The 23,613-nt window shown below is 35.8% G+C and overlaps 1 protein-coding gene and 1 pseudogene across 3 annotated transcripts in view; one reads left to right on the forward strand and one right to left on the reverse strand.

Moving 5' to 3' along the window:
• The window catches only part of MTMR6 (myotubularin related protein 6), a 35,039-nt gene that overhangs the window by 2,909 nt on the left and 8,517 nt on the right, over positions 1 to 23,613 (reverse strand). The window contains exons 2-14 of one of the 3 annotated variants that reach the window (XM_044777417.2): positions 20,374 to 20,490; positions 15,924 to 16,086; positions 14,505 to 14,662; positions 14,168 to 14,296; positions 11,118 to 11,252; positions 10,100 to 10,213; positions 8,637 to 8,769; positions 7,340 to 7,449; positions 6,576 to 6,701; positions 3,910 to 3,959; positions 3,273 to 3,473; positions 1,428 to 1,559; positions 1,216 to 1,342 (exon numbers count right to left, since the gene is read on the reverse strand). In XM_044777417.2, coding sequence (XP_044633352.2) covers positions 1,216 to 1,342; positions 1,428 to 1,559; positions 3,273 to 3,473; positions 3,910 to 3,959; positions 6,576 to 6,701; positions 7,340 to 7,449; positions 8,637 to 8,769; positions 10,100 to 10,213; positions 11,118 to 11,252; positions 14,168 to 14,296; positions 14,505 to 14,662; positions 15,924 to 16,086; positions 20,374 to 20,490 — 1,695 coding nt within the window. The remainder of the gene's footprint in view (positions 1 to 1,215; positions 1,343 to 1,427; positions 1,560 to 3,272; positions 3,474 to 3,909; positions 3,960 to 6,575; positions 6,702 to 7,339; positions 7,450 to 8,636; positions 8,770 to 10,099; positions 10,214 to 11,117; positions 11,253 to 14,167; positions 14,297 to 14,504; positions 14,663 to 15,923; positions 16,087 to 20,373; positions 20,491 to 23,613) is intronic. The other 2 variants (XM_014843213.3, XM_070520413.1) reach the window with 2 other exon arrangements.
• On the forward strand, positions 17,860 to 19,579 carry LOC106832445 (Y-box-binding protein 1 pseudogene; annotated as a pseudogene).

Consider the following 23,613-nt stretch of genomic DNA (forward strand, 5'->3'; position numbering starts at 1 on the left):
AGTTATAACAACTGTCTAGAATTTTTAAAATGTGCACCTACTGATCCTTTTTTGGTTTACCTATGATGGCAAAGTAAAGATTATAGGAAAGTCTTAGGGTGGAGAGGGATTTCTTAAACAAGATACACAAAAAGGCGTAAAACATAAAGATTGATCAATTTGACTACATTAAAACTCAAAACATCTATATAAAACATACCAGAAATAAAATGGAAAAAGACAAAAATAGGCTGGACAAAGTCATCTGTGATATGTATATAACTAACAAAGAATTAGCATCTGGTATATAAAGAACTCTTACAAATCAATAAGAAAAAGGCAAATAGGCCAAAAGAAAAGCAAGCAGAGGTTTGAATAGCCCATTCACAGAAAATGAAAAACCAAATGGTCAGTAAACATATGAAAATTCATTTAACTTCACTTGTTATCACAGAAACCTAAAACTGAAAACAATTTTAATGTTCAGCAGCAGCTGAATAGACTGTGATGTTTTCATGCAAGAGAATATTATACAGTAGTTATTAATAAAGCAGATGAATTAAAGCTACATGTGTCAACATGGATAAACGTGAAAACAATGGCGAGCGAAATGAAGTGACAGTATGACGACCTTTATACAGTAGTTTTAAAACATGCAGTTTCTTAACCTGAGTGAAGGGCACATGGGCATTCATGTGGTTTTGCCCTATATACGTCACAGAAAAACTATATCCTTTTGCATTTTTTCAATATATAAGAAAAATAATATTTTAAATCATACAAAACATTACAAATTGTCCACAGGTACAAACATACACAGAAGTATAAAAATATGCACAGGGATGATCAACACCAAACTCAGCAGAGTGAAAGCAGGTGGGGCCACTGACGTGGAGTACACAGGGTCTTCAAACATTTCTACAACGTTTCATTTCTCAAAATATGAAAGATCTAAAGCAAATATGATAAATGTTAAAATCTCACAAGCTGGGTGGTGGATACCCCAATATTTATTATGCTTATATCTCTACTTTTCTATATACGTCAAATATTTCAAAATATTTTACAATTCAGGGAAAGTGATTCAAACTAACCTAGTCAAAGTAGAGATCTGATTTTGAAGCAACCATGTGTGCTTGCGAGGTTTCTATATATACCAATTTACACCAACAACACAAGGAAATAAACTAATTTAATATTCCAAATATATTATATGAGATACTTCAGAATACTTACAGATTCTAAGTCTTTAATATCATTCTCTAACTGTTTATTCTGCTCATTCATATTCATAATTATACTAAACACAGACTGCCTAGGATGCAATGTTCGATCAAATTGGTGGTACATGTTTCTCCAAAACCTTTATGACAAAAAAAAACACAAAACTGTCAACAAATTGTGTCTGAGTAAAACAGAGTATAAATACTTCAATAACGTCAACTTACTTAAAATTGAAAGAGACTGTATTTGGCTCCAAAACCGCAACTGCCTGAGATTTGGGACTGTACAGAGGATTTAAGTACTTCTTTTGGTCATCCAAAAGAAACGGCCACAGGGAGTAAGTCTTCTCCTTTAACCTTAATGAGATGAGAAAAACAAAAAGATCTTGCCCATAGATGCTACTACTCATTTTTATAAACTAGGCAATTGCTTCTCAAGTAGATTTAAGTTTTAGTTTTTCCTTCTACTCACAGCCTAACTTCACCTTGTCTCTGAATTCTGTATTCTCCCTTTTCTCCTTTTTCACTTACAATCATGTAATAAATAAAATAATGCTCTTGAACACAACACAGGTATCCAGTTCTCTCACAACCATACACTTTAAGAGATTCCTCTCTTGATTCACACAATTTCATAAATTCGGTCTCTGTTACACCTATTTCAAATCACCACACACACGTATACGGAATAAAATAATGGATCTCTCTGTTTGACCAGATTCTCTTAGCCCCATATCTGGGTTGTAGTGGCATGTATCACCGGGCAGGAACAAATTTAAGTGTGAGTGGGCACAAAAAAGGGAATTAGGAAAAATCAGGACATTATTCAAGAGTAAATAAATGCTAACTGCATTGTAAATCTAAGAGTAAGTAGGTGGGTAAAGGGTAGAAGAGTTTCAGATAGTAGATTTACCAAATAAACATAAAATAGATAAGGAAAAGCGGAGAATCTGCTCATTGTTTGGTGACCCCTAAGATGACCCATAGGTATGTTCTTAGAGAAAGACTACCAGGAAATACGTGCTTTTATTACCATCTTCCTATTTATAAGGATATTTGGCACCAATTGAGAAGAACAGGTTTTCCTAAATTAGCCCGCGACCCCAGGAATCACCTGCTCTAAACTGTGGTAAACTGTTGTGAATTACTATAGCACAGAGCTAAAGTCTCAATGTCCTTTGATTTGTTCATCTCCCTCATACTCTATTTCACTTGTTATTCCCTTTACATATCTTTAGAATTTTCCATGTGCTCTCAGTTCTGCCTTCAACTCTGCTGGGAGTGACAGTATGTGGCTGTCTTCAAACTAGTACTAGATTTAGGTTCTCTAATAGTCACTTGGATTTTCAAGAATCTGGAAGTGCTCTTTGTTGACTACTGTAAGAAATCCAAACTCAGAAGCCCAACCTAAAAAAAAAATATATATATGGACCTCTCACAGGCTTACCCCTCATCTCCCTTGCTTCAAAATTTAGCCAGAAGACCCTACTCCCAAAGAGTTAGGGAAGAACAGGTGTGAGATCCAATTCAGGAACAGACACACTGCAACCAACATACGTAGATTTATTTTCCCCAAAAAACTGTCTGTTTAGAAATCTGAGAACAGCTACAAGGCTTCATCTTACCTTAAAACCAACAGTTTTTCAATCTTTTACCACACTTGAAAACGTAGTGACCAATACTTTCCAGGAAATAAAAGAGTGTAAAAATGTTTCCCTTCCAAATATATATTCAGACTAGAAAAGAGCATGAGGAGGGTTTCCAGGCTGTTGGTAACGTTTCTTGTTCTGGGTGCTGGCTACATAGACGGATGAGTTTAAGACTTACTGAGCGTCACACCTATGCTATATGTACTTTTCTGTATGTATGCTACACTTCAAAACAAATTTTAAAAATGTATTTTTACTATTGACCTGAGGGTGTAAGGGATAGTCAGATATATACAATAAAATTTTTACAATAAAATTCAGTTCTATTTCATACTGTCAAGATACTTAAGTTCAATTATAATTTATATTAGACCTCAGCTAAGTAGGAAAATAAGAGCCCATTTTAATCAAATCATCTTACTTGAGTTCTTCTCTTTCCTTCTGACAATTTCCAAGGAAGTTTCCAAATTGACATGAATAAATATGTTCATGGATCTGAAGAAGAAATGCTTCATTGAACTCAAACGCTTGTGGAAACTGTTCAGTCAAATGCCACACACACTCCAAGAACTGGGTAAACACCGGCGAGACTTCCTTTGGGTCACTATCCAAATGGCCACACCTAACCCCCCCCCCGGAAAGTACAAGCTGTTAAAAATGCCTCTGAAAGAAGTCAATTGTTCAGGTATTGTTAAATTTAAATACACATACAAAAAACTTAAAAATCCTAAAACATTATCACATTGGCGGAAAAAAACCCATAATGTTTTTATTGAAACTATTTCTACCTATGAGTTTTTCAACAACAATTTTAAAGGAGCTGTTACCTTCTAACTACTACGATCCAGACAAAAAGGGAGGTACTAAATTGCCATGAATTAACAAAGGTATGAGAATTGAAAGAAATGACAGAAAAAATTAAATCATTCTTCATACGAAAAACAATAGCACCGTCATTCCCACTGGACATGCAAGTTCATGAAGAACAGAAACATTCTGGCATTCTAAACTAGTTTTACTAATTTTACAAAATATATAAATGTATAAAGGTGACTCACCTCTCTGAAAATTTATGTCCAAAGGAGATCCAATCCTTTTCAATTAAAACCTTAAGGAGAAAAAGTGAAATCCATCTTATAACTACTTTCAATTTTCTTTGTTTAGAATAGATTAAATCCTACACTCTCTTTTTTGTGGGTGAGGAAGATTGGCCCTGAGCCAACATCCGTTCCCAATCTTCCTCTTTTTTTTGGCTTGAGGAAGACTGTCAGTAAGCTAACATCTGTGCCAATCTTCCCCTATTTTGTATGTGGGACACCACCACAGCATGGCTTGATAAGTAGTGTGTAGGTTCATGCCCGGGATCCGAACCCAAAAACCCCAGGCCACTGAAGCTGAAAGCGTGAACTTAACCACTATGCAACCAGGCTGGCTCCTAAATCCTATTATCTTAAACAGCATTTGCACTTTTAATTTACAGCCACAAACAAAACAAAAACATTTTTTTTTAATTATAGGCAAAAGACAGCAAGAACCTGGACTAGGTTGACTTAACGAAGAGTGAAAATGATACATAAAAAGAAATACAGTACACTTGTGACAAATTATTTCAGTTGTATTTATTACATTTTACATGAAAAGTACATTATAAAGCACTACTGCATTTATATTTTTGTATGTATGATGATGATATATGCATAGAAAAAAGCCTAGGAAAATGTAAACCAAAAAGTGAACAATGGTTAAGTGTGGGTGTCAGACTGAGTGGGTTTTTTAAACCTTCTGGCTTACTTGCACATTACTTATATAGTACTTTAAAAAAAAAGAATGATAAAGAGACTAATGAAAAGTATATTCAGATTTAAGTGTTGACATCTAACCTCTTGAATGGACTGTCTTTGTGTTTTCTGTCACAACTCTACTGAAATACCAGGCTTCTAGTTTTTTTCAATCTAATGTAAACATATCTTCTTAGTACTTAATATACTGTATAATTTCATTAAATAATCACCAAGTACATTCTTTTCACTCTATCAAAATTACCACTTTTACCTTCCCTAGCTTTGTTTTTAATCTCCCCAGAAGGCCATGTAACGTGATGGGTAAAGACGCAGTTTCTGGAGTCACACTGCATGGGCTCAAATCCCAGCTTCACTACTTCTACACCTGTGCAACCTCAGGCACGAGATCTTCAGGCAGAAGCCGCAGACTTCATTGTGGGACCTCTGCCCTTCTTCTACACACCCACATCTCAAACTTAATTCAATATCTTTCTTACTCAACTTATTCCTCAGCCGATCTCAGTGAAGAGCAGGAAAACAGCACCATCCACCCTGGCAACTGAGCCTGCAGCCTGGAAATCATCCTAGAGGAGGACTCTTTTCTACTCTGCAGTAAGGCGTGAACAATTCTTAACGACTCTACTTCCTTAACATCCCTAGAGGTTGAACTCATCACCTCCTCCTCCACTCGTGTGGTACTGCCTTAGGTCTGGCTCTCTTTTCTCTCAAGTTCCCATGACACTTTCTACTCTGGTCTCCTAGCCTCAATTCCTACTCCCCTCTGCTTTCAAGATACCAAACCCCCTTTTTAAAAAGCAGATCTAAGCAAGTTACCGTTTCCTGTTTAAAGCCCTTTAATGGCTCTCCTTACCCAAAGAGGGTGAAGTCCAAATTCCAGTCTTCTCTTCCTCAGGACCTCACCCCGCTATACCCCTCTGCTCCCAAGCCCCCGCTCTAATGCTCACCCTGAATTCCACCCATCACACATTACCTGTGGTCACCTAAAGGAGCCATGCTCTGCTCTCACTGTTCCTTTTGCCTGGGAAGCTCTCACATTCTCCCTGGTCATTTATCACATGATTTCATTTGGATGTCTAACAAACAAAGCCAAACATGGCAAAGAAAACATTCCTTATGTTACACTCTCAAGGAGCCTGAACACTATTTTATTAGCGGCACTTCCATTTGGCCTGTCCCAGATTTGATATGTTAGCGCCACAAAATAACGGTGCAGAAAGGGACCCAGTGATGTTGAACCTTCCTTTGTTAAGATGGCACAGTATTTAATGATTCTAAACTAATGAAAACTTTCTACCATCCCTTCATTTACTTTATCTGCCATGAGTTAAAACGTAAATTTTGAAAACATGAGTTAATTTGATCATACATTAAAAAATAAACAAACAAAAAAAAAACACAGGAGCCAGGGCTTTAGCTTCACAAAGCAGAAAATTCAACTAGAAATTTAACCTTCAGAAATAAAATACGTTTCCTAACATAATTACAATTAACAAATGAAGGAGTTTTAAATAGAGGGTTTACTCTAGAATACAATTTTAAGTACTCTTATTTACGCCTTGTTTTACTACATTACTTACATTTGTTAGATAAAAACGAGGAAGAAAATATTAAATATTTCTTTTGTAACATTTTAGGAAAACATTTTAATATAACACTTTTTGTCAAAGAGGTGGCACAGATGGAAATCAGTCCAACTCAAGCACTGCTGACATTCTGGACCAGATAATTCTTCACCGGAAGGGCTGTCCTGCACATTACAGGATGTGCAGCATGTCCTCGGCCTCCACCAGCTAGATGCCAGTTGCCTTTCCTCCTTTAGCTTTAACAATCAAAACTCTCACCTATAACATTACCAAATCTCTCCTGGGGGGACAAAATCATTCCTATCTGAGAACCACCAGTCTCGCCAAATAAATCCTTACCATGAATCCTCTGATTGTCCTATAGAAGGAATCCAATAAAAGCGAGCCAAGGGAACACACTTGGGAAGTCCTATCCCAGCCATCAGAACAATGTACCAACACACTTGCATTTTCAATCATTATTGCCTGAAAAGAAAGATCACATACTTAGATTCGAGCAAAACGCGTTTCAGGTAAATCAGTAAGTTCTACTCACTCAAAACCATACTAACAAGTATTGCATTATAAAAAAGAGCTATGACTGCAATGACAATGTTGTCACAGCATAATTTCCAAAAACAAGACAAAACACAATAAAACCACAAAGCAAACAAAAAACAAAGATAAAAAAGCTGTTTCAGGGGCTGGCCCCATGGTAATGGTTAAACTCGTAGTGGTTAAGTTCGGCTCACTCCACTTTGGCAGCCCAGGTCCACAGGTTCAGATCCCAGGTGTGGACCTACACCACTTGTCAGCCACGCTGAGGCAGCATCTCACATACAAAATAGAGGAAGATTGGCACAGATGTTAGCTCAGGGTGAATCTGCCTCAGCAACAACAACAAAAAATGCTGTTTCAAAGTGTTTGGGAATTTCTTTTTAAGTCCTTACATTAAGGGCTCATGATATTTTTAAAGCTCAAATTGAAGTAAGCCTCATTAAAAAGGTAAAACATAATAAAAGTTATGTGACTGGAAAAGATACCAGCACCTAGCAGAATAAATCCAATCCTTCCCAACCATTCATTATAAACCCCAAAACCAAATATGAACGATGAAGCATTACTTTGGTTAAGAAGATTGCAGCATCCATAACAGCTTTGATATGGCGAAGCCATCCTGAGCTCTCCAAACCAGAGTAGAAATCATTGACAGAAAGCCCTTTGGTACCATTGACTAAAAAAGGGGAGAAAAACATTTCCATTAGAATGGGACTAGAGTCTCCACTTCTCCTATTGAAGATATCTCTAGGTGAGTGAAGTGGGGAAGAAGACGACGAAATAAATAGGCAAGACTCTTTCTTTATAAATGAAAAGATGCTATTACAAAGTCAATAATCGATTTTTTGGTACATTTTTCTGTTATTCCTTGTGCTGAAAAAAAAATGCTCCAATCTCCTTTTTTAAAAAATTTGCAGCACATGGGGCTGGCCCCATGGCCTAGTGGTTAAGTTCAACACACTCCCCTTTGGCAGCCTGGGTTTGGTTCCCAGGCGAAGCCCTACACCACTTGGCAGCAGCCATGCTGTGGTGGTGACACACAAAACAGAGGAAGACTGGCACAGATGTTAGCTCAGGGCAAATCTTCCTCAGTGAAAAAAAAAAATTGCAGCACAACTGTTTAATTAAAAATAGTCTGATATTTAAAATTTTTAGGGGCTAACCCCATGGCTGAGTGGTTAAGTTCTCGCCCTCCGCTTTGGCAGCCCAGGGTTTCATCAGTTCGGATCCTGGGTGTGGGCATGGCACCATTCATCAAGCAATGCTGAGGTGGCATCCCACATGCCACAACTAGAAGGACCCACAACTAAAAACACACAACTATGTACAGGGGGGGTTTGGGGAGAAAAAGTAAAAAAAATAAAAAAAATCTTTAAAATTTTTAAATTCCACACCATGGCTGAAAAGACATTTTAATATTTAAATATAATATTATCATAAATTAATCTTCACTATACTGATTAATCAAGAATATCTATCTAAAAATAGGAATTTTTTGTAAAACCATTAGAATTGTACTGTCTAATACAGTAGCCACTACCCAAATATGGCTGTTTAACACCTGAAATGTGGGTAGGCCAAACTGATGCGTTGTAAGTGTACAATATACACTAGTCAATTTCTAAGACTTAACGGCAAAAAGAGTAAAATATCTCACTATTCATTTTTCATATTGATTATATGTTAACATAATATTTTTAATAGATTAAGTAAATATATTATTCAAATCAATTTCAACTGCTTTTTACTTTTTTGAATGTGACTACTAGAAAATTTTAAATTATATAACTTTAAATTTTACAATGTGACTAGCATTATATTTCTATTGGACAAAGCTGCCTACAAGATAAGCATTATTCATACCTTCCAATAATTTCTGAAGGCTGGAGCGCATGACATGAATATTCTCAATTCCAACAAACTGAAATCTAATATTAGAATAGTTATCTTCATTTTCATAACCTTTTCCAGCTGCTCTGTTGGCCATTGCATTCAGCTAAAATTTTAAATTTTAGAAATTTTAGAGACAAATTTATCTTTTAACTTAGTTTACCAAAACACCATGAAAATACTAAATAAACCATAACTGAATATGCTACCATTTTTTAATAAATAAAAGTGCCACATGTTATTAATAGTAAAGAAGGATACCATAAAGTAACAACACGATGGCTATAGAATGGAAAGGTCAGACAAGAAGTTACCCAAAAATAATCAGGAAACTAATTCATTTATGTCTTTAGTCAGTTTTCCATATGACTGTAATATTTCAAAATGTAAGAAAAGAAAGAAATGTCTCCTATCTAAATCCTAAATGATTCAGAGATGAGCAGAGCTGGGGTGTTTTTCTTTGCAGAATGAACCTATGAGATTCACTTCAGAACAAGCCTGGAGCACTTGATCATTCAGAAGGCCAAAAGACCCTGAAAATCAGATCTAAAATATGCATCAGATTATTTGAGATCCTCCATATTAGAGATTACCTGAGGCCCATACAGTGTATAACACAAAACACAATCTGATAGCCTGATATACCTCCAAGAATTGGACCAAAAATAAACTGATCTCTAGGAGAAAACAGACTGCCTGTAGGCCCATGGTCTTCGATTATTAGATCAAATGCTATCAGAGGTTCTCTGAGGATTTGACGTGTTTAATTCTTTCAGACTAGGATTTCACATAGCACATTATTAGAACTTACTAAATATTCTCACAAACGTGGATGAAATAGAACCTAAGCTGAAAGAAAAAGTAGCTTTCCATTCAGTGGACTGGGGCCCAGGTTGGTAACAAGTACAGTTAAATTGCATCTACTGACTCACTGATTATTCAACACCTATGATGACTAAGGTAAGAGTTAGATATTAAACATGCTACCACATTATTACCACTTGAGTTTAACTAGTAAAACAATCAAAGAAAGATACATTTTTGTACAGAAGTCAATTATACAAATAAGAGACATTAGGTCCCTAGATACAAATCACCCTTAGACTTATATTCAGAAAGTCTTGTATTACAATGACCTTTTACATCCAATATTACCCCAAAAGAGTTCTAACCTATTAATTCACCCAGACTTTACAAGAAAGTAAAATAACATTTTTCTTACAAGAGATAATACCAACACTCTTGACTTCTAAGAAAGCCTTTTCTTTTTCGTAAAACAAAAGACTATCAAATTATCAATTTCTAATTTTTAATACTTTTAATTTACTCAAATTACTCTTATCTTCTGTGAGATTGTATAATGATGAGAATCACTTCTAAAACAGCTACCATGCCTTTCAAAAAAGCTGCCTAAAATTGCGTTCTATATCGCTCACTCGCTTTTGCTCATGGCTTTCTCTTATTTTCTCATCATTCCAGATTTTTGAAGAAATTCTCACTATAATTCTGCCAATGTCCTTTTGTGTAGCCCACCAGCTCTGCATGCGATGCTATAATAAAAATTAAAAGTAATGTTAGCTATTACCATTGAGAATTTTAATTACTTTAGTTTCAGGAGCCTATATGAATTGATTATTTAACTGTGTTTATTAAAAGAAAAAGGGATTCTGACATTTTCCCAATGATAAAAATTTAACCTAACATTATAGATGCCTAACAGAACAACTATTTGCTGTTCACTATTTATAACTCTCTAGGTTGAATGTCTCCTAAGTTAACTCACTATCTAGTTTCCTTATTTACTTGAATATTTCAAATTAAAAGTTCCATTATTTTAACACAAAGTGTTTTGCCAATTAAAAATTCTGCCAAAAAAAGTCATAAGAATTTCTAATTTTTCACAACATACACAATATTTAGTATTTCTTCATAATACCATAAGACTTATACACCATCAAGAGTTCCCAATATAAAATTCAGCTTTCCTAAATTTATATATCTATCAGACAACATAAGAAATCACCATCTGGGTTACTGGGAAACTGGTCTTCAAGTTGCATCCTTTAAAAATTTATTTCTTAGTATCATTAGTCTCGGTTAATTTAAAACTAGGATTCAGAGGCCGGCCCTGTGGCCAAGTGGTTAAGTTCACACGCTCCAATTCGGTGGCCCAGGGTTTCACCAGGTCGGATCGTGGGCGCAGACATGGCACTGCTCATCAGGCCATGATGAGGTGGCATCCCACATGCCACAACTAGAAGGTCCCACAACTAAAACTATACAACTATGTACCAGGGGGCTTTTGGGAGAAAAGTGAAAAATAAAATCTTTAAAAAAAAAATAAATAAAACTAGGATTCAGATATTTTAACTATGGACAAATTGATCCACTGCCATTAATTAAAGTAACAAAGATAAGTAAACTAACAGACTGTGCTGTATTCAAGACACATACTTTGGGCCTGGTGTCCATGACATACATATAGCGATTGACTGGATTGGCTTTACTAATGGCTTGAAGCAAATGTTCATCCTCCAGGCACCTGGCACTGAATCCTGACAGTGGTTGACTACATCGACAAACGGCAGCCTAATTTTAAAAAGAAAGAAAACAGATTATCCAAAGATGTCTAAAAATGTGTCAGAAAAAAAGGCTTAAAAGAAAAAAATTAGTTAAAATCAAATGTGCAATCTGTTTAAAAGTTGGCAAGACAATGAGAAGGCACTAACTTTGAAATCCTATTTGAACTAAATACTATTTCAATATCTTAACACTACTTAAGTTTTCTAAATATTCTCTTCTACTACGAAACCTAAATGCCTCCTTACCTAGTTTGATGAAAACAATCTCAGGTCCTCAGAGGTAACACCTGGTTGATTGTCTATCACGTAACCTACTGTTAAGATCCTTACATTCTGTGCTCTATTTAGACTACGAGATACTTTCAACTTAAATTCAAGTAAGAGATTAGTCAATAAAACCAGAACAGGATTTTTTAAGTTGCAACATTTGAACTTCTACTTTCCAAAGGCTTTCAGATCTCTAATTAGAAATCAGTAATCTTTATATGAAATGAGACATGAAATGAGAAAAATGAGCATCAGCTCAAATTTGGGTTATAATATAGTAAATCTAAGAGGGTAAAAATATCTATAAGAAGAAGTGAATGTTAGATTGGATATTTACTGTTGTTTAAAGTCTTAAGAAAAGATTAAAAAGATTTAGATCCATACTTTTTCTCCAGTCTCATCCATACCAACTCCAACTTAGCTCTACTCAAACATTCCAACCACAATATCATTAAAGAAAAAAAGTATATATAAATTCACACATTCACACATTTAAAATTCACACAAAGAATAAAACTATGAAAATTTAATAAAATAGAAGAAAATGAGGATTGCTTTATTACATTCTTTTTAGACCTACTTTCTGATTTGTTAAGCTGGTCACTGAATATCTATTTTCAACCCAGCTTTCCAATAAAAAATGTATATAAATATGACCGTATCAAACAGAGGTCATAACCAGTCATAACTCCCTACGACTTTGTTATGGAAAGTAGATTAGGAACTTCTGTTTAAAGTTTTATTTTCTACTGCTGGCTCCCTTCCAAAATCCAACTAAAGTTCTAACAAAGAAAATTAAAATATATAAAACCAAAAGGCCAAAGAGAATGGGAAAGGAGACAAAAATAGAGCAGAGATGTCAACAAAATTTGGTGAAACAAAAGCAGATTGACAAGTAATAACTAATTTTCCAGAGCAAAGAAAGCTGCCTACTCGTTGTGAGTCAATAAGAAGCAAGGCTTTTTGAGCAGCAAAATCCCAGAAAGGCTCAGTACGTGGTAGCTCTGAAAGCCTGAGCTGGGGTATAACTGAAAACAGAAAACTGGCTGAACATCTGTATAAGGACTAGTTAAGATTCCCAGATCTTCCCTCACCCTGAAGACAAAGTTTATTCCATAAAGAGGATTAACCTGAAGACTTCGGACAACACACACAGCTGTGGGTGAGGGAGAAGCCGTGTACCTCCAAAAACAGGAGGCTTAAGTAAAGCCTATATAATGAAATGTGAGATTTTCCCAGCTCTCTTCCCACACTTGGATCCTGGCCAGACCTACCACACACATCGGGATGAAAATCACAACAGAAAGAGTCCAAAGACAGAGATCACTTATGCACACAAACTTCTACACAGCTTTGTAGTACCTCACTCTTAAATATGAGAGGCCAACCAAGAAACAGATATTTGAAAGACATGAAAAACCAAAAAAACAAAATAAACAACAACAAAAAAGGAACTCTGTCCAAACAGATAATTAACGTGGGCAGCACAAGAATTCTTTTTAAAAAATCTGTAACATCTTCGGAGAACCAAGTCATCACATCTAAGAATGGAAAACTTGTCTAAAAAGTTCAGATAATAGGAAAGAGTTCTTGGATTTTAAAAACACTATAGCAAAAATAAAGGATTGAAGAGACGGATTGGAAATAAGGTTGAGGAAATCTTCCAGAGTACAGAAAGAGAAGGAAAATAGGAGAGAAAATTTAAGAAAATGGAGGTTTATGCTAGGAAGCTCAGGTGTCAGCACACACACACACCAAGTAAATGAAGAGAGGAAGTTACTGAAGAAATAGAGAAGCAACTTCCCAAACTGAGGTTTCCAGAGAGAACGTAAAACAATATGCCAAGGCACGTCACTGTGGAATTTCAGAACACTTGGAAAAAAGATGATTCTAAAAGATTGCTGAGAAAAAAAAATCACGTCACAAAGAACTGGAAGTCAGAACTGGCATCAAACTCCTCAACATACTAGCTGTGAGATACAGGAAAAACGATTTACCCTCTCTGAACTACAGTTTCCCCATTTGAAAGTTGCAGGTGATTAGCAGAGCCTACCTTATAAAGTTCTCTCTCACAAAGAGAATTTCAGGCATGTAAAGTATTTAACTTATAGTACCTCCTGGCCTACTGTTATAGGCTACAAAGTTCAATTTTACTCTAATGAGCAAACCCTATTACAGCATCTCAGTATAAAAATGCCTCCTCCACCTCTTCATATTGCAAAACCCTTCCAATTTGAAGAACTTACTATTAAGATGGGAGTCTGAAATACCCTTGGTTCTCTCCCTTTTCTCAATAGTTGGCTTGTCAAAACTATCTGGTTTTCCCAAACACAAGCAGGATCAAAAGAGAACCACAGGAAAGGAAGAACCACCAAGCTGTTCACTAATCCCATTATTTTTTAGTCACTACTAGAAGGAAGGAAGGAAAGAAGGAAGGAAGGAAGTTGGGGGTGGTGGGGGAGATAAGTATGCAAGTTTCTATATTTCAGAGTAGTTTTGTTTTAAAGTTTCAAAAATGTAACTATGTGAAAAGCCAGCACTTCTCTACAAACATAACAATGACCTCTTAATATAAAAATGAGTGTTAATACTTGGATACTTAAACCTGAAGAGGGGTTATACTACATTAGTAAAACCAAAAGAAAAGCTTCTTACCTCTTTCTCTCGATGATAGTAGGAGAGAACTGGGAACCTCCCCTTGCTCCGGAACTTGGAACTACCAACAATTATTGGTTTGCTTGCTATTCGGGGAACATAAAGTTCTCTGGGATAAGTTTCACAAATCTGTAAATAACAAATAAAACATATCCATTCCATTCATAGTTCAAAAACCATGAGGTTACAAAAAACCTTTAAAAGCAATAAAAACTTTAAAAGTAACTAAATGCAAGAACAGTACATAGTAATACACAGACGACTTGACACTATGACACTCTCTCTGACTCTCTGGTACTAACATTTTCTGAATTTCTCTGAAAGGTTGCTAAGTTACCTTGTATTCTCGGTTGGCGTCAGACAACTGCCAATTTGAATTTGGCACTCCCATCCTCTTATATTCCTCAGCAAGGTCAATGAGCTGCCAACCTCGTAGTCGTTCTGAATCATTTTGTTTGGGATTATAAGAGAATGCATAGAGATCTTCATATTTTGCTATAGTATACAAAATACATAAATGTTAAAATGCAATTTATAGGACTTAATACACTACAAATAAAAGTAATTTTTCAGTTTTATCCTTCCATTTTTTCTTTAAGATCATCAGAGACAGTTAATACCTGAACATGTCTGAACTTAGTATCTTCTCACTTCTTTGATGCAAATGATTACATCTAGAGGCACACACAACTGATCTGAGATTCATTTATATCATCAGCAAAAGCTAGTAAACAATAGTTAGACTTATACATTGCTCTACTGCAATATTTCCTTTTCTTAAAAGTTAAATATTAAAGACACAAATAGACACTTCCCACCCACCATTTTTCCCAAATGAGATGTAATATGGAAAGACTAATGTTATAATGAAAAACCAGAGGTGGCATATAGAACATGAAACCGAATATACATTTCTATAGAACAGTGTTGACCAAAAATGGCAATGGTTGCACAGAGCTCCAGACAACACTTACTGCTGAACAACAATAAGCCCCTGAAGTCACAGACCATCTTAACTATAAGATCTGGCTTAACTTGGGACAACGGGATAAATGTTATAGACTTTATATGTTAGGAGAGAAGAGTGAGCACAGACCTAGATCAACGCAATCTTGATTTCTGACGAAAAAGTAACATGCAGTAACCAGGGTGTTTTGTCTCCCTGGAAGGATCTATGTAATTCAAGTCATCCTGGGGGAAGGAAGCCTCCAGATCCCTAAGGCATGAGTAGTGATAAGATTCCTCTTTAGGGCCTGTATCCCTCTCACTCCCACCTCTGCTAAAGTAGGATTCACCCTCTCTTTTCCCAGTGCTCATCTCCTTTATGTTCCACCCTAGTCAATTAAATTTATTAGTCCCACCGCAACCAGAGACGCCTGACCTTTCTTAGCTTTGCATTTAGTAATATCAATTTCCAAGTCATTCCGCTTAGTTGTGGGATACCCACTTAAAAAAAGTTGTGCTACTGGCTATCAACAGACTTTTAAAACATTAACATAAATCTATGTTTTTTTAAAAATCTGTACTACAAATGCTTTGCTTTTTCTTTACTATTACCCCTTTGGAAAGTATTCTTACAATTCAGATCATAAGGTTCTAAGTATTTTTAGGCCAAATTTTTTGGAATAGAGTGCACAAGAACTTGACATAAGAGTAATTTAAAGTATAAAATAATAACAATGAGACATTAAATAAAGTATCTTAGATAATCCATCTCAAAATTGAGTAAGTAAGCTTTGGTCTCTAAGAACAGTACCTTGTTTTGACAGTTGTAGCAAAGAGTTGTAAATATCATGGCAATCTCTTTCTCTGGGAACAATGAAATGCACAATCCTGAAGTTCTTGCACTGAATCACAAGTGGGCATCCAGAAGTAGTCAAAGCCAGTTTCTCTACTGAGGCAATATGGTGGTGCAATATCTACAGCATGAAAAAAACATTTGATCATCATTTTAAAAAGCAGTAAATACCTTATTCTCTTCCAGATTGCACAAATGTTAGAAATGCTCTTTCCAAATAAAGTCTCAAATGTGATATACTACACACCCAAAAATTTTAAATGACTGAATGCCCAAGCTGGAAATATATGCCCCGATACTTCCTCCATCTCTCCACATATACAATACATCATCAAACCCGAGAACAGCATCTCCTAAATATCTCTGTCCTACTTCTCTCCATCTCTACTGTCCACCCCTACTACTGCAATGTTCCCATCGTTTATTACCTGAATTGCTATAAAAAGCCTCCTAAACGCTTTCTCCATATCTACTCTTGACCCCTTATAATACATTTTCTAAAAGGCAGATGACCATTAAAAAGCAATCTTGTCATGCTATTTCTCACTTCTCTAGCCTCATTCAAGTCCCTCCCCACATTGCTAAGTTCCAGCAACAAGAGCCTTCTTTTGGCTCCTCAAACGTGCCCAGCTCCTTTACACAGGCTCTGAGTTGCTCCTACTAACTGGGATATTGCAGCTCTACCTTTTCACCTAGGAACTTCTTGTATTATTTCCGGCTTTTGCTTAAAAGTCATCACTGAGAAGTATATGAGACTAAATTATATATTTGACAACCCCCCCCATCACCCTCCCCAAGTAAGTTAGGTCCCCTCCATTTTCTTATTGCATATTAACTTATACTTTTCTTTCACAGCACTTAGTGCATGAGTAATTCATTGTGTAGTGAATGTCTATTTCTCCAGCTAGATTTTGGAAACTTCATAAGGAGCAGTACTATAGCTAAGCTGATCACCACTCTATCTCCAGCATTTGACATGGTACCTGGAGCATTATGATGACCCTCTTCAAATAAAATAAAGGTTAAAATGTTATATATTACACATTCAAACTCAAAATTTGACTAAGCCAGAAATATAGGTGTCATCGCTGATACCTCCTTCATCATCATAAATGTTTACTGAATAAATGAATAGAAAGTCCTACTATAAACTCAATATCTGATAGAATTTTAAACATAGATTATTATTCTCACCTGCTACCTATAATATTGTTTGCTACTATAAACATTTTCCCTTTTTCAATACCATTCCTATTAATATAAAAAAATTACAGAAAACTTTTCTGGAATACAAAAGATCTTAAGAGTCATAGCAATTTCCTGAATGATAAAACTCAATCACGGCAAGAAATCAGCTCATCCCAAATTAATCTAAAAATTTAACATAAATTCCAGTAAAAAATTCCAGCCTGTTTTTTGTTTTTTTGTGGCAGGATGAAAGATGGATGATTATTTATATCATACCTATATATTATATAATTATATTATTATATGCTAATGTTATTAATTGTATTAAATACATATATTAAGTCTAAAGTTCACCTGCAAGATTAAATGCATAGAATAATCAAGAAAAGCTTGAAAAAGAAGACTAAAAAGAGAATAACTTGTCCTGTGGAAATTAAAAGCACATACAGCACAGACAACTAACACACACTACACATATGTAGTCCATACTTAGGGCTAAGATTTAACATTACTGACATTTATATTAGCAGATCTGTGCCAAGTTACTCAAAATGATCTCAAAGTAACATCCAAATAGAAAATAAAGAACAATAAGCCACTATAATATTATATGACTATTTTGATTCCAATTAAGACCCAAAATTATTTGCAGGAAGAGAATGATGAAGGGACCTGTCTCAGCCAGTAACTATTTATGTGAAATGGATATGGCTTCATCAAGAGGAATGACACCACGGAAGACGTATTTGTACACCAGACTGCCATAAAGAAGAATAACCCCAGGAAGCACCTTCGCAGTATAGGAGATGGAGAGACACTGGAGTTTGATGTCATTGAAGGAGAAAAGGGTGCGGAGGCAGCAAGTTACAGGCAAGGCAGTAAATATGCAGCAGACCGGAACCATTATAGATGCTATCCATGTCGCAGGGGTCCTCCGTGCAACTACCAGCAGAATTACCAGAATAGTGAGAGTGGGGAAAAGAATGAGGGATCGGAGAGCGCTCCCAAAGGCCAGACCCAACAGCGGCGGCCCTACCACAGGCAACGGTTCCCACCTTACTACATGCGGAGACCCTATGGGCGTCGACCACAGTATTCCAACCCTCCCATGCAAGAAGTGATGGAGGGTGCTGACAACCAGGGTGCAGGAGAACAAGGTAGACGAGTGAGGCAGAATATGTATCGGGGTTATAGACCACGATTCCGCAGGGGCCCTCCTCGCCAAAGACAGCCCAGAGAGGCTGGCAATGAAGATAAGGAAAATCAAGGAGATGAGACCCAAGGTCAGCAGCCACCTCAACATCGGCACCACCGCAACTTCAATTACCGACGCAGACACCCAGAAAACCCTAAACCACAAGACGGCAAAGAGACAAAAGCAGCCGATCCACCAGCTGAGAACTCGTCCACTCCCAAGGCTGAGCAGGGCCGAGCTGAGTAAATAAATGCCAGCTTACCATCTCTACCGTCATCCGGTTCAGTCATCCAAGAAGAAGAAATGAATATGAAATTCCAGCAATAAGAAATGAACAAAAGACTGGAGCAGAAGACCTTAAGTGCTTGCTTTTTGCCTGCTGACCAGATAACAAGAACTATCTGCATTATCTATCCAGCATGGGGTTTTTATTATTTTTACCTATAGAGGTCTCTTTTTGGTAATGACAAACATGTTTTGTTTTGTTTTTTTTAAAAAAAGCCAGGTTTTTCTCAATACACCTTTAAAGGTTTTTAAATTGTTTCATATCTGGTCAAGCTCAGATTTTTAAGAACCTCATTTTTAATTTGTAATAAAAGTTTACAACTTGATTTTTTCAAAAAAGTCAACAAACGGCAAGTACCTGTTAATAAAGGTCTTAAATAAAGACACACTGTAGATACTCATTAATGTTTGCTAAATGAATAAATTAATAAATTCTAAAAAATAAGGGGAAGAGCAAAGGTCCCAAAACAGCCATGGCAATTTTAAAGAACAAGCTGAGATTTGCCCTGCTAGTTATCAAGACTTATTAAAAAGCTATAGTCAATAAATCAGTAAGCTACTGGTGCAGTGTAATCAATATGCCAACAGAGCAGAACAGAGCCTCAAAGCAGACATTCACATATATGGAAGCTTCATTTATGACAGAGCTGACACCACACATCAATGAAATGAGAGAGTCAGTAGATGGTGCCAGTAATCAATATGAAAAAAATGAAATAAAAACCAATCCTTATGTCATAACATCCACCAAAGTATTTCCCAGATATATTAAAAACTTATACTTGGAATACAAAATTTAAGGAGAAAAAACTTTTAGGAGAAAATACAGGAGAATCTTTATGACTTTGATGTAAAGAAGGATTCCTTAAACAAGTTACCATAAAAGAAATAATGAAAAAATCTATTACACTAAAATTTTAAACTTTAATTAAAAGACATATACACATACGAGACAAACTTAAACACTGGGAGAAGTTATTTACCAATACACGTACCTGATGAAATATTCAAAACCAGAACTCATACAAAATCAATAAAAGGACAAACAACCCAACAGAAAAAGAAAAGGAAATCTAAAGGTCAAAATACCTGAAAGGATAACTTCCTTGTAATCAGCAAATTAAAATCACACTTGCACATCCACTAGATACGCAAAAATTTTAAAGTTGACAATATCAATGTCACTAAGGATGGAGAACAGTACATAATACTCTACTGAGAATATTTTGAAACAATCATTTTGGAGAGGTCACATAGTAAGATTGAAAATGCACTCATATAAGGCTCAATAATTCTACTCTCAGGTAAATATCCCAGAGAAACTCTGGCACATATACAGGAAGAAACATACACAAAATATCTATTACAGCATTGCACTAGCAAAAATAAATTAGACACCGTAATTGCAATTTGGTATAAAAATACTGTGGAATATGGTACTTGATCTGTTAACATGTACATATATTACTTAGATTTTTTTAAATTAAAAGGCACAAGTAGATATTTTGTAATTATTCACGTAGATTAAAAGAGCCTAGTATTCTACAAAAGAATCCCACATTCCACATGACATCCTTGTTTTACTAGGAGGGAGGGTAGAAGTGATGGAGTGACTGAAAAATTTTTGGTTGAGAGTAACCAATGATTAAACTTTTTTGCACATGTTCAAAATAAAACACAGGAATAGACCAAGCTCATTATTATAATTACGGTAAACAGCACAGCAGAGGTCCTCCTTACCCAGGTTTCTTTCTGATGAGAGTCTATAAACAACAGATGTGTGGCCGTAAGATACAGTGTTCCTGTTAATGCCTTGTTGCTGGTACTGAATCGGTCAAGTAATTTCACTTGCTCAACCTAGAAAAGAAAAAGATGTTATTTCTCATTTCAAAAGTAGTATAAATTCTTTTTCTGTTGTCTCAGGATTTAAATGTACCATTTTCAAATTTTTTCCTCCTTCTGTTCAAAAACCTGAGTTTAATGTTCAATGTTAAATTTCATATATCTTGGGGAATATATAAACCACAAACAACATAGGTACTATTTACAGTTACAACTAGAACCAATAGAGAAGAACTCTGTAAAAAAAATATTAACACAAATATTAAGGGAACAGAAAGGAGGGGTGTGGCATAAACAAAAACATTTTTCATATTGAAGAGTAAATGTAATTTATTTAAAGTTGGCAAGTAATAAATATATAAGGTTATTATCTAGAGTTATAGAACTACCAGAAAAATTAAATCAGTCAGGAAACAGTTAAATAGTTGCAAACTCCAACTTAATCTCTATATTCTCCTCACCACTCCACCCAGGGCAATGTTTTGTCTAGCTCTGTGCTTTTACTCATACTTCTCTTCCTAAAGCCGTCTCTTCTGCTTAGCTAAGTGCTGAGCATTCTTCAAGGCTCACTGATGCCCTGTCTCCTAACAGGAATCCTTCCCAGAAAATTAATTAGCTACCTAATGTCTTAGCTTTGTCTCTCTTCCTGGCTCTGAATTCCCTGGCATAGATTATGCCATGTGCTGCTTTTCTGTCCTCTAGTGGCTGATGCAGTGAGGTACACAGTACATCTTAATATTAGTACAAGAGAGACAGACACATACATACACACACACACACACACAAGGCTGCCACCGGAGAGTGAGGTTAGAGTTAGCCAGGTATTGCTATCTATTCTTACAAGAGGGAAAAAAGTAAAAATAACCAGTACTAACTTAAAAATTTTAATCCACAGCTATAGCAACAGGTTGTAGATAGTTCTTTAAATTGCATATGTCTTCAAGACCAGATAGCTAGCCACTATCTCCTTAATTGTATACATCCCCCACATATATTTTCTTTTCCCTTACTAAAATTGAAGGAAAAAATGCTCCCCCTTATGAAATTATAATTTCCAAAATAATTAGTAACTACCATTTAAAAGGCTTAGCTCCTCCTCCCAAAATTTCATTCCAAAGACAATTTTTTGCTTATGACAGCACCTGTTCAAATAAGTTAAAATTTAACTGCAAAATTAAAATATTTGTTTTTGGTACAAAACCTTATTTGCATGGCTAAGGCAACGAATTGAGTTTTAACACTTTCCTCTGGAAATGTGGAGATATGATCTAATTTATATAGTTGAGGTCTGACAGTTGATTTGACACACAAAAACTGTCAGATCCTCACACACTGTCCCTTAAGACAGCAGGAAAACTTCCTTCTTACAATCTGAATGAAGATTGCTCTTGGAGGTCAATGTGTATTTCATTGTTCAGGACCATTTCTTCCTTAAATAAAACCCTAGCTTCATTACACCACACACTTTGAAGCAAAATAAATTTAAACACTTTTAAAACAATGGGATCAACTACTGTTTACTCTTCTTCAGTTGTGCTAGACTCGGCTGTAAGGACACTACAGCCAACCAAGAGCAATTACCGTAATATAAATCTCACCAGCCTTATTTCCTGTAGCAATTAAAACAAAGTGTTAATATTAGGCTCTAAAGAAAAGAGAATTAATGAATATACATTGAAATAAAGACTATTATGAAGTATCAACACTACTCAAGCAAACAATTTGTGCCAACATCATTTTGCAGCACTTTAGATAGCTACTCAGAGAAGATAAAGTATATTTAGCAAGTAGTTTAAAAAGGAAGAGGCTGATTTTACTATCATTTATTTAATGAAATAGTAAGTTCATTTTTTTTTTAAAAGTCCACATAAAGTTTTTTAATCGGTGGATTTTTTTTCCTTTTTTTTTTTCTTTCTGCTTTGTCTCCCAAATCCCCCCAGTACATAGTTGTATATTTTAGTTCTGGGTCCTTCCAGTTGTGGCACTGTCTGTGGGTTTTTAAAACCTCATAAATATTTCTCGTTGTGCTCCAATTATAAGCCTTAAATAATAATTTCTCTATAAGGCACACCATTCTCTACACATAATTATCTACGTGCAAAACAATTATACCACTTTTCATTTGGATTTTAACCCTCTTTTGCCCATCCCCTATTTGTTAATGTTATTCCTCAGGGCTCCATTGTCTATAGGCAATCTTATCCACAGTCACTATTTTAGCCTATATGTTAATGACTCCCAAAACTGTATGTCCAGCTCTGATCTCTCCTGAGTTCATACTGTCTGCTATACATATAATAATAACAATTTTTGACACAGTATTGAGGTCTTACTATATTCCCAGTACTACGACAAGTGCTTAACATACGTTATTTCTTTTAATTTTTACAACTCCTGTGTGGTAGGTACTATTACCATCCCCATAGAAACTGAGACTTAAGAGAGGTTACTTAAATGCACCAACATCACACAGCTAGTAACAGCTAGTAAGTGGAATAGCACAGTTATAACCCTATGTCATAAGTCTGATTCCTGAGCTGGAACACCCTCCCACCATGCTATACTGCTCTACTTGGATGTCTTAGAGTCATGTTAAGCATACTGAAAAAGAACTGATCACCCTTCACAGATTTATGTTCCTAATTCTGTATTTCTCAGTTAATGTTACTCCATGCTCATCCAGTCACCCACACCAGAAATCAGGGAATCATTCTATGACTTCTTCTTGACCCCCACATTCAATTAATCACCAATTCTTACCAATCTTACGCTCTAAATATATATATACGGATATATCTTTTTTTTCAGTGAGGAAGATTCACCCTGAGCTAACATGCGTTGGCAATCTGCCTCTTTTTTTTTTTCCTTGAGGAAGTTTAGCTCAGAGCTAACATCTGTGCCAATCTTGTTCTATTTTGTATTTGGGATGCCTCCACAGCATGGCTGATGAGTGGAGCAGGTCCACCCCAGGATCCGAACCTGGGAACTGGGCAGAAGTGGCGTGCACACAACTTTAACCACTCCACCACAGGGCCGGCCCCAATAGTCTAAATATTTTTAAAATCTGAACCTTTCAACACTGTTAAAGTAGTTCCTACATTATAATGAAAGCATCTGTTCATGTGCCCATCTCTCCCA

This window comes from Equus asinus, chromosome 11, assembly GCF_041296235.1.
Source record: "Equus asinus isolate D_3611 breed Donkey chromosome 11, EquAss-T2T_v2, whole genome shotgun sequence".
NCBI lineage: Eukaryota > Metazoa > Chordata > Mammalia > Perissodactyla > Equidae > Equus > Equus asinus.